At 37.3% G+C, this 18402-nt stretch overlaps 1 protein-coding gene across 2 annotated transcripts in view; it reads right to left on the reverse strand.

Annotated features, from left to right (window-relative positions):
- Positions 1-1992: 1992 nt before the first annotated feature.
- plppr2a (phospholipid phosphatase related 2a) overlaps positions 1993-18402 on the reverse strand; it is a 48106-nt gene continuing 31696 nt past the window's right edge. The window contains exons 4-8 of one of the 2 annotated variants that reach the window (XM_084408961.1): positions 13112-13232; positions 10895-11145; positions 8468-8644; positions 7192-7319; positions 1993-5582 (exon numbers count right to left, since the gene is read on the reverse strand). In XM_084408961.1, coding sequence (XP_084265087.1) covers positions 5474-5582; positions 7192-7319; positions 8468-8644; positions 10895-11145; positions 13112-13232 — 786 coding nt within the window. In that variant the 3' untranslated portion in view covers positions 1993-5473. Of the gene's footprint in view, positions 5583-7175; positions 7320-8467; positions 8645-10894; positions 11146-13111; positions 13233-18402 lie in introns of both variants that reach the window. The other variant, XM_084408962.1, reaches the window with a different exon arrangement.

Raw genomic sequence — 18402 nt, forward strand, 5'->3', positions numbered from 1 at the left:
AGGAGAGAGTGAGCCAATCAGTAGTAGGGGGCATGTCCACACATGATAGGGGAGGAGAGAGTGAGCCAATCAGCAGCAAGGGACCTGTCCACTCATGATGGGGGAGAGAGAGAGAGTGAGCAAGTGGGGGATTTGAAAAAGACTTTAGAAAGAGAGATGGCTGAGAGACATTACAAGAGAGAAAAGCTCAAAGGAATATCACTGGAACAATAAGGGTTATGATCAGGCAAGAGCTTATGCTTTGCAGCGCTGGAGAGACCGAAGCAGGATGGCCTGAAAACAGACGTAGAGGTTGCATTGTTTCTGCTCCATACGCGAGTAACATCGGTTTTGTTGTTTCACAGAACCAAGATGCTATTGTTGTAATGTTAGCTATGGTAACTGTACAGTTTTGAGTGTTATTGTTTGTCTGGAGCTGCTGGCGACCAACAACCAACTCTTGCTTGTCTATACTTCTGTGTGTGTTAATTGTTTGTTCTTCCTTGTTGTTCATTCGTCATCTTCGCTTTATTCTTCACTAAACATTATTTTGCAACACTTCAGCTATGATGAAGAGCAGGGGAGGCGCCAGAGAATTTTTAACGCATGTGCTGAGGGGGTTCTAGATCAGGGGGAGCTGCGCAATTATAGGCTATATATATATATATATATCATATTAAAGTTTTATAGATCCCAATTAAAGTAATTGAATTAAATTGAATTAAATTGAATAAGCGCAACATTCAGCATTCAATCAAACATTCTAAAAGACTTATTAATAATAATGTTATTTCAACATAATATTTCGTTATTTCGACATAATATGTGTGCGTGCAACTAGCAAGATGAGCATTTGTAAATCCGGTGACGCCTGCATTGATTTTTATTAATAAACTAGTGTTTTCTGTGTCAGTGTCGGCTGCAAAGATGAAGTTGACAATCGCCATATTCGTAGTGAACGCGCCTAGAGAGAAATGCACATAATGGATTACATAAGAGAGTAGCCTATTTCTTTTCGTTTTGAATTATTTCCTTTAAAGACATTTCAAGCTTTGTGTATTTAATGTATTTCTCATGTCTGTGAGGCATATGAGTTTCAGTTAAGTTAGGATGAGGTGCGCTCCAGTTAACGTACAATGCAAGTGACCGCGCGGGCGCCTCCATGATTATATTGTCTGCTATATTTGCTTCTTATTTATGTCAATCCAGGCAATTGGTTGATGAAAAATGTATTAAAATCATGTCTGACCCACTCCATGTCTCTCGATATATTGCTCATCTTACTCGTGCTGTTCACTTTTCATAATCAACAGAGATGGAAAAGTTGAAAGGCATTTGTTCAAATCAAGTTCACGGATAATTGTGTGTGCATTTATTAATCATTATGATACTAAAATCATAACAAAGTAGGCTATGCTATGTACAAAAAATCAGATGAGCCCAGAATATGAACGTAACGTTTAATTAAACGTTAAGCATTTTCCTCCCATAGAAAACCATTATAAGAACGTTTAATGTGGCTTAATGCAGATTAGAATGTCCCCTTATTATGTCGAAATAGCAAGTTATTATGTCGAAATAACATATATTATGTCGAAATAACGACTTCTTATGTCAAAATAACGAGATATTATGTTGAAATAACGACTTAATATCTCAAAATAACAAGATAAGTTTTCTTTTTTTTTTCTTCAAAATGCGGTTCAGGGCTTCCATAGAATACAGCCTGAATATAATTGCTTCCAGAAATTATTTTTGGGGGTGCTATCGGGGTGCTTTGGTCTTTCTTGGGGGTGCTGAAGCACCTGCTAGCCCCTCCCTAGCGCCGCCCATGATAAAGAGACATCCACTCTTGCATTGCGTGTTCGTGCATTTTGGGGGCGGAGCAATGAAGGAAGAGGTGTGTTTGTTTGGGCTGATTTCTCAGAAATCGCTTACTGCTCCTTTAACATTGAACACGCCTCAAGCAGTGAACAAAACCTTTAATAATGATGTCGCAGAAAAAGTCAGAGGCAGGTCACGCTTTTACTTTATTCAATTACCCAAAACACAGATCAATGACTTGTTGGGTGTATATAAATAAAGATCACCAAAGTAAATAAATTAATCCGGTGCATTTTTTTTTTATACAAAAAGACTTTTTGCAAAACTGTACAAATATCTTTTTTTTTTTTTTTTTTAATTGGGTGTATGAAAGAAGAAATAAGAGAGCTGAGAGTTACAGGTAAAAGATTTCTAAAGGTGAAGTGAGTCATTTTTTACATGTTAAATTATTTCTGGTATCCTTGTTTAATATGCAAACTATAAATGAATAATTCACAGTTTGATTCCCCCCCAAAAGTGTAAAGATTGTAGATCTTTTCTTGCTCAGTTTCTTCGAGAATCCCATTAGCTAAACCAATTTCGTGAGTTTGGGGGTGGGGCTTTCTGTTTGTCTGACCAATAGCAGACGTTTGGGAAACATGTTTAAATTTATTGTTGATGCAGTTCCCCAGTCATATAAAAATTGCACACTTCACCTTTAAGGAATGTTTAAGGGGGTAAATGTGTATCTTAGCATGTGAAGCATGGTGCTCTTACAACAGAGACAGTAACTGTACGTAGCACAGAATGTGGCAGAGGCTGGACCTGGTGCCGGGATGTAAAGGCTGAGGGGGCATCAGACAGATTAGATTTCACAGTTAATGTTACAAACATTAATTTTCATCCGTTTGGAGTGCAACTAGGTGGAGAGTTTACACTCATCTGATTAAAGTACACAGTTTGTATACACAGCTTACTTACAGTACCAAACAATTAGTCTAAGTAAACACAATGTTTAAAAAAATGTGATAAAAAAAATAAAAAAATAATAATAGACAAACCAATTTAACAGAGCTCAATAAAATGATGTAGTGCACAAAACTTGGCCTATGGTACAGCACATACATCCAATTGACATGCTCATGAGAATCCTCAGTTTAGAAAAACTGACAATCAAAACAATTATAGTCGAACCTCAAATCTGCACATGAATCTGTGAGCATCACTTTATTTTAGCTGCCTGAAACACCAAACCATTTGTTTAAAATGTACTTTCTCTATACATTTTCCAGATCTAGAATGATTCAGTTGTGCATGTTCTTCCAAAAGAAAATAATGTTTGTCTTAAAGAGGACCTATTATGCTTTTTTACATTTTCAACTTTCTTTTTGTGTAATGTTGCTGTTGCTGCAAAGTTACAAAGCACAGTCACTCCAGAGGGAGTTATTTTCTATTATCAGTAACACTGTTTTTGAACTCCCTGAAACGGCTCCATTGTAGTCTTGAGTTTCTTCTTGGAATGAACACATCCACAATATAATTCCCGCCCAAGGCATACGCAAAATAAAGGGACGAAGCCTGGTTGAATTCATTAATAGTGTGTTAAAACTCACGGTTATGGTAATTGGTAAGGGATGTGACATTTCTGAAACACACTCCAAGCTCTTGACCAATCACAACACACTAATCCAGCCGACCAATCAGAGCACACTGAGTTTTAAGAAGGAGGGGCTTCATAGAGACAGGAACTAAACAGAGCGTTACTGACAGACTGAGAAGAGAGATGCTGCAATAATGTCGAAATAAGGGAAAAATAATGTGTTTTTTAACATTCAGGAATGAAAACCTATTCTAGTAGATCCCAAAAACAAATTCAAGACTTTGTAACAGGGCATAATAGGTCCTCTTTAATCTTTCATCAAAATGTTCAGTTTAGCTCCACTACCGAAATGACTTTCCTTTTGAGCTCTCCTCACCTAGGCAGTGCAGGCTATTGGTTAATGTTAACCAATCATCAATTAGCTCAAATAACTTTAAACTTTAAAATCTCACTGTACTACAAGGCATCCAGTGCTGTTTGCAAAGAGCAGGAATGATTTCATTGCAAGGTCCTTTCATAACATCATCAATATAAAATGACAGCCAAAGGTTTTACACACTTGCTAATGTGGGTTGTGCAAAATTCAGAATGGGTTCCCTTTCAATTTACAAATGTGAATTTAAACTGAATTGACTACACCCCACAAGATAGATCTATCTATCTATCTATCTATCTATCTATCTATCTATCTATCTATCTATCTATCTATCTATCTATCTATCTATCTATCTATCTATCTATCTATCTATCTATCTATCTATCTATCTATCTATCTATCTATCTATCCATCCATCCATTCAACATTTGAAGTTTTCTTGACAAACGTTGCTTTTCTAGATACAAATTACATTAGTTATTTGAATTTCTTTGAATTTCAATCACTTCCTTACATTCAAATTTGAACTGCAATTCTGCATCTGTCTGCTACCTCAATTCAAGTTCAATTCAAATTCGGGAACCGAACTGTAAATTAAATGCCATTTTCAATTCAATTCTGTAAGGTGCACAACCCTGTTAGTAACACATGGTGAAAAGGTCATTCACTATACAAGAAAGAAACTAGCTGACCTTCAGTTACTGCATTTTTGAAAACCTTCACAAAAATAGCAACAACAATACAGATGTTGTCTTTATTGTTCTGTTGACGTCATGAGATGCAATTCTTGCTTTTCTCTCCTCAGAAACGAAGAATCTAATCCGTCTTTGATGTCAAACTGTAAGAATGTCTAGTGTCTGAAAGCGTTGTGTTGTGTCTGGGGCGACAGTAATGAAAATGACGGCTCACGTCAGACTGTGAATTACATCTAGCTGGTGGAGAAATCCTTGTGAGCACAAACTGGACATTAAATATGAAAAAGAATGCTGTGGTCGAGTTTTTGTGTGTATGTCATTAAACATCACAATTCTTTACGATGCATCCAAACGTTATTATAAGAGCTGGTATCAAGAACGTGTCCAAGTTTAGAGGTCTTTTCCTAAGGGAATTCTTGATGTGCACTTATATGGTCCAGATATCTGATGCTGATGAGACTGTCCCAAGTGCATAGTGAACATGACTCAAAGACAACCAATAGATACTCCATGTGATGAATATAAAAACTTAATCAGTACTATGAACAAAATAGAAAAAAAAAATAGACATGCCTTTAACCAAAAGAGGAAGAAAACTGTGCATGTATTTACATATGACTTGAAATATCTGCAGTAAAAATCAAGTTCTGCATTTCAGCCAAAAGCTGATCAAGACTTCTTCATCGGTTCCCGAGGAAATAGGTCAGGTTGAGGTTTGAGGTCTTCCACCCAAAAAATCCGTTCGAATCCTCCACCCACAGTCCAAACAAACCCTCTGGCAAGAGTGAGACGCCTACCTGTGATTTCTGGCGTTCGAGATCTTCGAGCAGGCTCTCTAAAAGTGCTTCTCGTTGTTTGTTTGAGCGGTTTGTGGAGGCCCTATCGGCAGCATGGAGGATGATGGAGGATGAAGGGTTGGAGGTGAGGAAATCTAGACCTGCGTTGAGTAGGAGCGGTGCAGAGTGGAGGAGTGTCCCGCGGAGTGGGCGGCGCAGTGGCGCGCGTGCTGGGACGGCTGGTCTAGACTTCGCTGGAAATGGAGCGAGACGGTATGAGGACATCGGGGGGGACGGGGAACCGATGAGGCTGATGGTCATGTGATCTCAGTGAATGAAGATCCCCTTGGAGTCTGTAAGGGGGGAGAGAGAGAGTGTGTGAAGGGAGAGAGAGAGAGAGAAAAAGAGAGAGAGAAAGAGAGAAAGAGAGAGAGAAAGAGAGAGAGAGAGAGAGAGAGAAAGGATGAGAAACCAAGACTGGAAGGTGGAAACTGCGGAAATTAAAATTAAGTGATGCACCGAAATGTATTTTTAACCAATACACTGAGACCAAATTTAAAGCAGAAAACCCTAACATTTTTACTAAGAGAATTATTTTCTACTCAGTTTGTTGATGAAATATAAACATTTAAACGGTGTCTGTAATAAAAACTTGTTTTATGACAGATTTATTCAGACATTAAATAATGAAGACATCACAACGGGTTAAGTATAATGAAAAAGTACTATAGTGCAATTTTTTTAGCTAACTATAGAGTTTATGTTAATTAAATGGCTTTTCTGAGGTAAATGTAACGCTGCAGGATTATTGTTTACAAGCTGATTAATTGGCACTGATTGAGCGATTAAATGAGACATGATGATGTACTACGGTTGTACCGTTTCTTTCAACATACCTTCTGATGTTCCTTCATGTTTATTTTGTTCTATAACTAGTAGTAAAGAGAAAGAGGTGATCGGTTCACTTGCCGCTTGAACTGAGGCGGCTGCGATCTGTCAGGCCACATTAAGAGCGTTTAGTTTCATAATAAAATTTACGGAATCTGAAAGCTGAGACTTTCGCTGCATCCGAAATCGCGTACTGTATAGTATGTACTACATTTAGTTTGAAACTTACTTCACGACCATTAAAAAAAGTGCGTTCTACAGTATCTACATAGTAGGAATGTGTGTTGTCACAGTCATGTGACCCACTAGTGTCAGTTGCGTCGCTTCACTGCGTTCATTTCAAATTAAAAAAGTAACAAAGCACAAAGCTTATATTGGCGCCACACTAGTGCCCAGACAGCTGACATGTTTACCTGTTGTAGCTTATCCAAGTTTTGTGCACGGTTGCACAAACTGACACAGTTAAAACGCATCATTGGAGAAGCGCCAATTAAACGTCATTCTTTCAGCCAGAAATTTTCGGTTCATCACTAAACAAAATATAAGACTGAGGGAGAAAAGGGATGACTGAATGGTCGATGTGACAAAGAGAGGGAAAAAAAGTCGAAGCAGTTTCAAAAGTGAGGAGGATGAGGGTGGCCTACGAAGGGAAACTCACACTGTCGTAATGTTTCACATCTAATTGCCTTCCGCCTTTGACGTTCCACATGCTACACAGTCCACTTTCTAGAGACCCTAAATGTCCATCAGCCCATTGAGGAATCAATGAGTTAATGGCCCTAAACATTTTGTTGCTTGTCAGATACTCTATTATAAAAGTGATAGCAACGTCTCTTCAGGACAAAGAGCAGAACAATCCTCCAGAGCGTCAGTGGGATTTGCAGGGTTGGTGTTTGGGTTGTGCAGGTTGGTCATGCTACTAAAGGGAGAAGGAGGGCTGGGTGGGTCGAGGGAGTCACATTAGGGTCCACTGGGTCAAAAAACAGAAGGAGAGGGTGGGGCGTAATCCATCCCCCTTATGTGTGCAGTCCTGCCACTAACCCACTCCCACCCCTTACCTGAGTGCCACTTAACTTTTCAAGTGGACTCTCTACGCAGGGCAGCGCCATCATGGGCATGCCCAGCACTGACTCCGGACGCTGGGGTCGCGCTGGTGGGGGTGGGGGCTTTGCCTGCTGGAAGTTGTTGATCACGCAAGTTACCTAGAGAGAGAGAGAGAGAGAGAGAGAGAGAGAATAGAGCGAAGGAAGATAGAGATGGAATAAAGAGAAGAAGGTGTGATGGAGAGAGGGGTCACTTGGGCCCTGTTTACACCTGGTATTAAGATGTGTTTTGGTCGATCGGATCACAAGTGGACGACGCTAAATACAGGTGTAAACGGGGTCTAAAATGTTTTGAGCTTGTCCACTTTCGACCACTTCCGAGGTAGTCGAAAACGCATTCGACCGGATTGCTTTAGTAGGGTAGATGCTCATGGGGTCCAATGTGTTCAAACAGCCTCAAAAGACGCCTGCTCTCCACCTACTGATCTAGCGTAAAAAATATGGGAATATGGGCTAGCCAGACGGGATTTAAACTTTGTCGACTGAAGACCCAAGTTTGGTTTGAAGATGAAAAACATACCAATCTCGATGTTCTCTCACCATTCATGATTTCTAACAACAAACTCATAGCGTTCGGCTGATCTTGAGACTTTCAGAGCAGAAACGAAAAGTTGCCGTATGTTTTTCTGTCTTCTCCGGACACGTTCATATGTGAATTGCATGAGCTTATTTTGTCCATTAGATTGAAAGATCTGAAAAAGCCCATACATTTACCTGCCCATAGACTCTCCCTTCAAAGAAAACAGGACAGGTTTAAAGTGGACAAAAGAGATGGATTAAAACACCAGGTGTAAACGAGAATGTGTCTCCCTCGTCTACTTGTGATCCGATCGACCAAAACAAATGTTAATACCAGATGTAAACAGGGCCTTATCAATATTTTGTAGAAATTTGCAAATTGTCTAAACCACAAGCAGGTTTGATGACGCATCTAAAGTGATACTGAAACTCTGAATAACACCTGGTTATACACTACCGTTCAAAAGTAGGGGTCGATACGATTTTTTTGGTTGAAAGAGTTTTTAGAATTAAAGTAATTTGAAATAGAATTATAAATGTACTGTATTGTCACTTTTGATCAATTTAAAGTCCTCTTGTGGACCTCTTGTAAAACTTACTGACCTCAAACTTTTAAACTGTAGTGTATATGCATTAAATTATATATGCATTTTATATATAAACTGCATACATGCGTGCAATTATCTTGTCATTTCAGTATTAATTTATCCCACTACACAAACTCTCACCAGGAAGACAGCGATGGCTCCGCCAGTGAAGTATCCAGCGAGGACGTCGGCCCAGTGGTTGCGGTATTCAGCCACTCTGACCACACCCACCAACATGGCCAGACACAGCAGAGTCAGACTGAGCGTGGGTTTGGTCAGACGCGTCCCTTTAGTCCTGAACACCAGCGTCACGTACATCTGCAGCCACAGGCAGACAGTGGTGAAGAATAAGACTGATACAATTACACAAACACGCACACACATTCTTGTACATCTATCTTTATGAGGACACTCATTGACACAATGCAATCTCTAGCCGCTTACCCTAACCTTACCCATCACAACTAAGTGCCTAACCCGAACCCTTACCCTAAACCTACCCTTAACCTAATTATAACCTTATCCTTAAAACCAAGTCTTGACCCTCAAACAGGCCTTTAAAGGGGTCATATAATGGTACATGCACTTTTACAAGTTGATTGTACTGAAATGTATGTTGGCAGTGCCTGTACACAACCATCATAAAATGATAAAAATCCATCCAGTGGTTTTTTTTTTTTAATCTTCTTATATGTTTTCCCTTCTCAAATCAAGCCGTTCGATTTTGTGACGTCACAAAATCGACGCCCCTCCCACAATTGTTGATTGACAGCAGCGTTTTAACACAGACCCGCCCTCGCTCATGAGCGAGCTGTCAATCATAGTCCGCACGGTCATTGTTGATACGCCGGAGCACTGTCTATGAGCAGAATGGCGTCTAAGCGATTGTGGTGTTCTGTTCTTGGGTGTAATAAGGAACACTCAGTCATGTTGATGTTTCTAAATCCGAACCGCTGAAGACGCAGTGGCTGAGTTTTGTTTTCGAAGGGAATATTCCCCACGATCAACGTCAATGCTTTCATTTTTGTGCGAATCATTTCACACACCTCGTTTTATAAACGAGGGTCAGTATAAAGCTGGTTTTGCTAAGAAGCTGCTCCTGAAAAACGGATTGGTACCAACTATTCGTGTTCCTGCTGAACCTCCAGAAGAACTGAAGTGAGTGTAATGTTTTATTAACCTTTATATTAATATTTATATTAATCTTTGCAAATCGCTAGCACGCTTCACGATGAATGCGGCTGTTTACACTCAGGTACATTACGGCATGTTTTCTATGTACGACGTTCTCAATATAATTCATAATCCCACGTTTATAATGAACAACGCGTTATGGTTATTGTGTTACAAACGGTGTACGCACAGAACAGAGGGGCGGGGTGAGCAAAGCTAATTATTATTTAATAACACATGCACTTAAACGGCGTGCTGAAAACAGAGCTGTTTTTGACCAGGTAAAATTAGTGTTTTCTTACAATACTAATGAGAATTTTTTATTAAAGTATATTACAGACTTTTAATTTAGACCCTAAAGAATCATATTAGCTTGTACAAAAATGGCATTATATGACCCCTTTAAAGGGGTCTCAGAAAGTGAAGACCGGCCAAAATGTCCTCACTTTACTCTCGTTGTCCTCACTTCAATGGAAACTCAACTGGTCCTCACAAAGATAGTTGTACAAGTACACACACACACACACACACACACACACACACACTGGTTCACTATCTTTGTGGGGACTCTCCATAGGCGTAATGGTTTTTATCCTGTTCAAACTGTATATTCTCTCCCCTTACACTAACTCTACCCCTTAACCTTTATTGTCACTTTTGATCAATTTAATGCATTCTTGCTGAATAAAATATATATATAGCATTATATATATATATATATCATATATACTATATAGCACTTTCAAAGCATGGTTCTTTATGGAACCTTATAAAGGTTTCTATTTAGCACTAAAAAGGGTTCTACTATTGTTACAAGCCGAATAACCCTAATTTGGTACTGTTTAGAACCATTTTTTTTAAGAGTGTACACCCATATTATATATATAACCTCGGCCATCTGGTCATGTTCAGAAAATCCAATCATATTTATCTTAATTTGCAGTTTATAAACACTTTATTTGTCTAAAGGAAAGTTTAACACCTTACAGAAACGGTCTTTAAAGGTAAAAGGCACCTGTTTCACAGAATGACACTGATGCAGGTGTGATTCCTGACACTTAACATCAAGACTTTCTTGTCTGACCAGATTCACCAGAAGGAACATGTCCAACCAGTTTCTTCATTTTTTGCTGGTGACATGGCCATACTGGTGCACCAGCTAGACCAGTGCTAACTACCATAAATCAGCTGGAAAAACACTGACATTCATAGTGGTGTGACCGTGAACTGCTCTTTCCAGCAATTACTTTTGTGTCCTGGAGTTTGTGAGATTGCTTATAAATCCAAAGATTTACAGCTGCTGCACTCTTTTGTTTGTCTGTCAGTACGAGTAATTTCAGATTCAATCACTAAATCACTCAAATAATAAAGTAGTTCTAGGTTCATTACACTCACCACGGTATACATTGCAGAGTAAACACTGAGGGCCGCATCTTTGGAGGGAAAGGATTTGCGTGCAGATGCGACTATGAGAGGGTTCCCTGTGCAGGCTTTGCGCTCAGTGATGTACTGTAAGTTGGAATGGCATCCCAGTGCTGTGTAGTTCGGTCTGCACGCTGACAGGAAGTGAGGCGTCTGGTTTCCTGTTACCACCTGTCCAGCATTGGCAAAGATGGTGGTGGTGAACACGCCGAAGGTATAGACACCTGAGTGAGAGAACACAGATGAAAGGCATCAGAAACGCATGCGAAAACATGTACAAATTGAGACTGCTGATAAATTGGAGAGCATAGGCCAATTGCATAACATAGCCACTGTGTTATGAACTAATCTAGCAGACCAACTAGCAGTCAGTCTTACTTGAATCCGATCAATGTACCTTTTTATGAAACTGACTTTTAAAAGGTTATGACCAGTCTTGAAGAAAAAAATTATATGATAAATAATATGATAAACAAATTGTATTATATTAAATCGTAAGAATAGTCGGAGTTTAAGCAGATGGTCAATCTTATATTGAATATTGAAAATATAAATCAAATAAAATATATTTATAATATTAGCCTCCATATTCATTACTGGTCATAAAATAAAACAACTTATTAATCTTGTCCATTATATGTGTTATTGGTAAAAAAAAAAAAAAAAAAAAACGTAATAATATTGTCCATCATATTAATTATTGGTCATAATAAAAAAATTTTTTTTACAATATTGGCAATTATATTTGATTATTGGTCATAAAATATTTATTTGGTTTAAAAAGTAAAATAGTAACAGCCGTGTCCCACCGTGTGACACTTCATCTGAAATTATCTTAAAAAAAGCATTTTTCTAATTCTTGTCCATTTATTATAAATGCTATAAATGCGTTTCTTATTAACTTTAATTAATTGATAAATAACCTGTAATATTTCTATTTTAAACAAAAAAAAATTTAAACTGAAAACTTGGTATTCAGTTACAGCACTTAAAAATATATATATTTGCATGCATTACCTTATATGTTCACCTAAAAGAAATCTTGATGTTGAAAAAATGCCTATTAAACACAAACTGCATAAAAATAAAGGTTCTTTATTGGCATTTGAAGAACCTTTAACATCTGCAGGGGAATTAATTAGATAAGATTAATTATGTTACTAACCATGAAAATCTGAACTTAGATTTTCATCTTTTGATAAACTTTTTATTACACTTCCCATTTTCTATGTCTGATGGTGACTAACTTTCCATTCCAGATCTAACAATAAAACAGGATAACTTTTACTTCCTTTTATTTAGGAAGTAACCACCAGACGAACTTTCGATATGATCTAACCTTCTAACAAACTTTTGACTCAATGTAACCTTGGTCGAATGGAACTTTTAGAAAGGACTCAATGTTCTGTTTATTTTGACTGTATTGTGAAATGATTGACTGAAATATTAACCCCTTACAATGTTTTTGATATTTTGCTGATGTAGCTAACAAAGGGTAATGACAGGGGGGGGGGCTTGCTTTAAACAATTTAACCAATCATATTGATAGCGCATGACATGTTAGTCATGATGATTCTATTTTGATGTGTCTGGCTTTACCCTATAAAGCCTATTGTATTCTTATGTTGGGCCGAGAATCTCTGAGTATTGCTCGAGAACTCCCGGCCGTTTTGAATAAACCATCTGAGGGACATTTACTGAAGTCTGTCTCATTTGTTTTTATGCTGCGCAGCAAAGAAGTTAGGTTAGTAGACTCGGCCAGTTGTCGACTGAAGACGCAAGAGCTAGAGTATAAAGGGTATTAAGTGTCGATTTGTAGACGCTCTGTGTCGATGAGTAGACACAACAGTTTTATTTATTAAGTGTCGATTAGTAGACGCTCTGTGTCGACAGTAGACGCAACAGTTTTATTCTAGATAGTCAGATTAAGAAATTTCCATCACACATCCATGGTACCATCCAAAACTGTTCACTAAAACGTTCTTTAGGGAACCAAAATGTTTCTGGCTATCAAAACACCTTTTGGAACCTTTATTTTTAAGAGTGTATGATGATGACTTTAATATCACAATTTGTAGCATTAAAATGGCTTTTATACCTATAATGAACAAATATATTTTCTCCAATTCCCTAAATGTCCTGACCCTCATCCTAAAAGGTTCACTGTTAGTTCTTCTTCACTGAATGTACCTAGGAAGCGTATGATGCGTCTCAGCAGGGGGTTGAAGTAACAGCAGTCGGCGGTGACTATGGTCTTCTCCTGCGCGCCCTCTGACCTCATGAAAAACGCCATCACCTCGCCAGCCAGAATCTGAGGAGGAAAACACACGAATGAATCAAACAGTAGCTTTGCTTCAGCCCGCCAGAACATCCTCCACCCCGTTTGTTTTGGCATCGTTGTATTGTTGTAGCTCCATTTGGTTGAAATCCGAGTGCAGGGAAACATGCGCATACTCTTTCTAAGCAGGCGTTTTCTGCCTCCAGAAGAATTTGAATCATGAGTTGCTAATAGTCCCTCATCTTCACTGTTCTCAAATGCCAACACCAGAACCTCATTATTTCTGATCTCCCTGGTAACGGTTGAGAAGAGTAACAGCTCATCAACGTGACTAATTCTGCTTAGCAATGTAAGAGCTACACTTATATCAGTTCTCTGTTTAATACTGTATGTCTTTGCAATGCAAACAGTAAAAGCTAATTAATTATTCACAATTATAATAACACAGCTCAATTCTGATTGGTCAATCGTGTCATTCTGTGTTTAAAAACTATGAACAAAATTATGCAAGGTGAAAGAAAATACAGCCCATATCACACCTGCTATGAGAATAAGCATGGTTTGTGTGGACCACATGTGTTTAGTGCAGTGAAGTATTGGCTGATGAAACCATCAAAATGCAAAAGACTTTTATAAGACATAAACCATAGAAGAGATTGTGAAAATTAGGGATGTCTAAAATATTGGAGACATATTTGTATATAAATAACTTGTATATAAACAATTTGTATATAAGTAACGTTATATTAATAACGTATTAATTAAAACATTTAATTAAAGTTAAAAATTTTGTCATTTTTTTAAATTATGCAATTTATGGAAATTTTACTAAATTTAAAAATTAAATTAAAGTTAAAAATTGAGTCATTTTTTAAAATTATGCAATTTATGGAAATTTTACTAAATTTAAATGTTTTATTTTAAGAGCATTCACGTTTTAAGAACATTTACTTGGGTACAATAAACTTTTTAAAAATAAATAAAATACTCAAATTATAAAAAAGAGTAACACTGAAAGCCATGTTGAAAAAAAATCTATGGGATGGGATGCATGAGATAGTTAAAAAAAATCAAATTAATAATAATAATAATAATAATAATCAATAAAGTGAGTAACACTAAAAGTTTTCTTAAATATTTACATGTTGTTGAGATTATGCAATTCGTGCAAATATTACTATAGTGCAATTGTTGATTAAAGTGCATTAACATTTTAAAAACCTTTACTTGTGTACAATAAATGAATTCTGACTTGTGATGTATCCTGAATCATAATCACTCGTGTTTGTTCGTTGGCCAGAGGAGAACTGTCCCCGACTGAGCCTGCTTTCTCCCAAGGATTTTTATTTTTCTCCATTCTGTCACCTGATGGAGTTTGGGTTCCCTGCCACTGTCGCCTCTGGCTTGCTTTGTTGGCGACACTTAATATTCAACAATATTCCTGATCTGACTTTACTGACGCTGTTGTATGAGAACTGAACTGAGCTGGACAATGACATCACTGTTTTCTCCAAAGCTGCTTTATAGATGAAATGAACTAATTTAACAATTGATGATCTTCAAAACAGAACTGAATAAACGCTGAACAACAATCGAAATGCATCATTTTCCTGTTTATCACTCACTGTAAAGATGCTTTGAAACACTGAACGAAACATCTGAACCATACTGGTATACAAGCACTTCCCTGGTGGCAGAAGAACAGGAGACCACAAACACAGACATCAAATCCATGAGCTTAAACTGGAAGAGACAGACAGATACGTCAGGGATGAGACAGTGAGGGACAGGAACATAGAGTTCACCTCACACATTCCCCAGTTTAGCACCTGACCGCTGACACACACTGACATCAGTGAGGGAATGACCAACAGTCAGTCCATGTGACTCACGCAGCAAGAGAAAGTTTGGAGGGCTTGGAACGATATCGTAAGGGTGACCGATTTTCATTTTTGGGTGAACTGCGATGTTGTTGTGGTTGTGCATCTAATATAGTGTGTTTGTGAGAGTGTGAACATCAGTTGAAGTGTGAATAACGCACCATTAGACGAGATAAAGCCGAGTTTCTAGATCCTTCTATCAGCTTTTAGAGCCGGTCATGGGCGATTAGGCTTGTGGCTCATGTTTCTCATATTAATGTATATTATAAAGCAGATCTCAACACCACAACGGCTCCCAACTGAGGGCAGGAAAGTGTCACCGGCAGGATATGATGTCTAATTCCCACCATATAATCACTTGATACCATAGTAAATGATATGAGATCACAGCACAGAAAAGAAAATCCTCAAAAATAATTCAAATGGAAAGCTCAAGATTTATATTTAGTTAACATTCATTAAGTCAACATGACATCAAAATGAACCCCATTTACTTTGTTTATACAAGTTTCTGTCTTTTTACTGAATATCCTATTTCTGGACAAAAACAAAACAAGTAATATATCATATTAGAGAACTACAATGGGTTGTGAATCAAAGACATCCGGATGTTTATTATTTAGGTAAATCTGATGTAATTGGGAAGAGATTCCACAACACTAACATATAAACTAACATTCAAAAGTTTTTTTTTTTTTTTTATGTTTTTGAAAGAAGTCTCACCAAGACTACTACATTCATTTGATCAAAAATACATAAGCAGTAATATTTAAAAAAAATATTTAAAAAAAACAGTTTTTTTTCTGTGTGAATATATGTTAAAATGAAATTTATTCCTGAAATCAAAGCTGAATTTTCAGCATCATTACTCCAGTCTTCAGTGTCATCCTTCAGAAATCATTTTATGCTCATAATTTGATGCTCAAGAAACATTTCTCTTCATTATTATCAATGTTGAAAACAGTTGTGCTGCTTCATATTTTTGTGGAAACCATGATGCATTTTGTTTCAGGTTTCTTTGAGGAATATAATTATCCAATGAACAGCATTCATTTGAAATAAAAATATTTTTGTAACAATATAAATGTCTTTCTTTACTGTCACTTTTGATTAACTCAATGCGTCCTGGCTGAAGAAAAGTCTTCATTTCTTAAAAAAGAATCTTACTGACCTCAAAGTTTTGAATGGTATAGTGTATTTGTTATTTGCTAGAAATGATTAAAGATTATCCAAAATATGCATAAATACTATAAATTCATCTGCATCATTAAAAAGCACCTTCTGTTCATCTCCTGAGCTCCACAACACAAAACCAGACAGTCAAGCGATGCTTTTTTTTTATTATGTGTGATGAAACCGAATGAAAGCCTAGAGGCCTGACACGGCTGCTTTACCCCGTTTCATCTTCGCTCTTATTGTGACGCAGAACAGACCATAAACGCACTCTTCCCTGAGGCTACGAGTGGACAGTCCTGCCACGACAGAGAGGTGCACAGTTCAGACATATGTGACCCTGGATCACAAAACCAGTCACATGTCGCACGGGTATATTTGTGGCAATAGCCAACAAAACAATGTATGGGTCAAAATTATCGATTTTTCTTTTTTGCCAAAACCATTAGGATATTAAGTAAAGATCATGTTCCATGAAGATATTTTGTAAATTTTCTACCTTAAATAAAATCGCCAACATAAATGGACAACTTTAAAGGCGATTTTTTTCAATATTTAGATTTTTTTGCACCCTCAGATTCCAGATTTTCAAATAGTCGTATCTCGGCCAAAAATTGTCCTATTCTAACAAACCATGCATCAATTGAAAGCTTATTTATGAAGTATAAATCTTAATTTAAGAAAGCTGACCCATAAGACTGGTTTTGTGGTCCAGGGTCACATATGTTGAAATGCCAGTGCATTCCCCCCCCTCGAGTAGCCAGTGCCATCTGCTCCGGTTTCTCAGGTGGCATCACTGTTCACCCTCCACACACTCCACACACTCTGGCCATCAAGCGCTTATATTTAGACTGTTTTGATGCAGTTTACACCTTGAATCAGGCTGAAACATAAAACAGCAATTTTATGTTGCTGATAAATTAAAGTTGGCATGAAACAAAAGTTGCGATAGTTTTTTCTTTCTACTGCGACGTGTATTCGAGTGAAATGGCTTCTCAAACAAGAACAAATGTAGGGCGGGGCTTGATTTTGCCCAGTGGGAACTGATTGGATGATTGTGGTTTGCTATTGGTGGATCTCATATGACTGACAGGTTGCCCCGCCCTCACGCCAGTAAACATCATCAGAGACAAGAAGATATGTTAGAGGGAGGGGAAGTTATTTTCAATAAAGATTAATAATATTATAATATAATAAATACTGCAATACTCAGAATTGTCAATATTGATTTCATGGAGATTTTAATCTCCAGTCCTAATAATCTAGTGACCTGTATAATGCCTGAGCAGAGCATAAACATCCTCAAAATATTTATACCTCATAAATGAAAGCACAATACTGGAATTATCTGATAAAACGGTTTAGGGAAGTATTATGGCCAACCAAGCAACTAAAAGGGTTTTTATAGACTATGAAATTTGATCATTTTGATCTTTTTTGAGCTTTAAAAGAGACTTTAAACATAGCGCACAAGTCATATGTAAAACTTTTGTGTTGGTTTCATGTCACTTTTGTCATTTTTAAAGCTTGTGATAGATGAATATGTTCACTTTTTCCTACACATTTCCTTCAGTGATAAACGGAAGACAGAAGTCACAATAACAACAGCAACATGATCTGATCATGAGTTTAAATCATGAGTAGGTTACAGTCTGCTATCAAATTCTCAGAAAACACGGGTTACCTACAACACCTACAGCTTTTGAAAATAACTTTTAGAGCAGCACATAATTAATTATTAACGGCTTCTTTTTGACATTCTTTCAACATTAGATTTTGGCTCTTTTGATCATACGGTGTAGAGAGAGCGTTTATCTCTGGCTTTCTTTCATCAGTCTCTATCACTCATGCTTACAGTCTCTTGTTCTCACATTTCCTTCAAATTAATCATCACTGTGAACACTCTTTTATTCACTTTTTTCCATTATTTGATGCATTATATACTCTTCTGCAGGCTAGAATTGGCTAGAGAAAGTGCAGAACCCCTTTGATAAAATGACAACCTTTTTATGCCTGAAACAAAACTAACTTTGACTATTTTTATTATTGTTAGTAATAATTTTGGCTGAAGAACATCTGGTTATGTGAAATCAAGGTAACTTCTGTCTGTCTATGTAAAAAGTACTTCCCTGACTGTGAAATGGAATATT

This window comes from Rutilus rutilus (assembly GCF_951802725.1).
Source record: "Rutilus rutilus genome assembly, chromosome: 1".
NCBI classification, from domain to species: Eukaryota; Metazoa; Chordata; class Actinopteri; order Cypriniformes; family Leuciscidae; genus Rutilus; species Rutilus rutilus.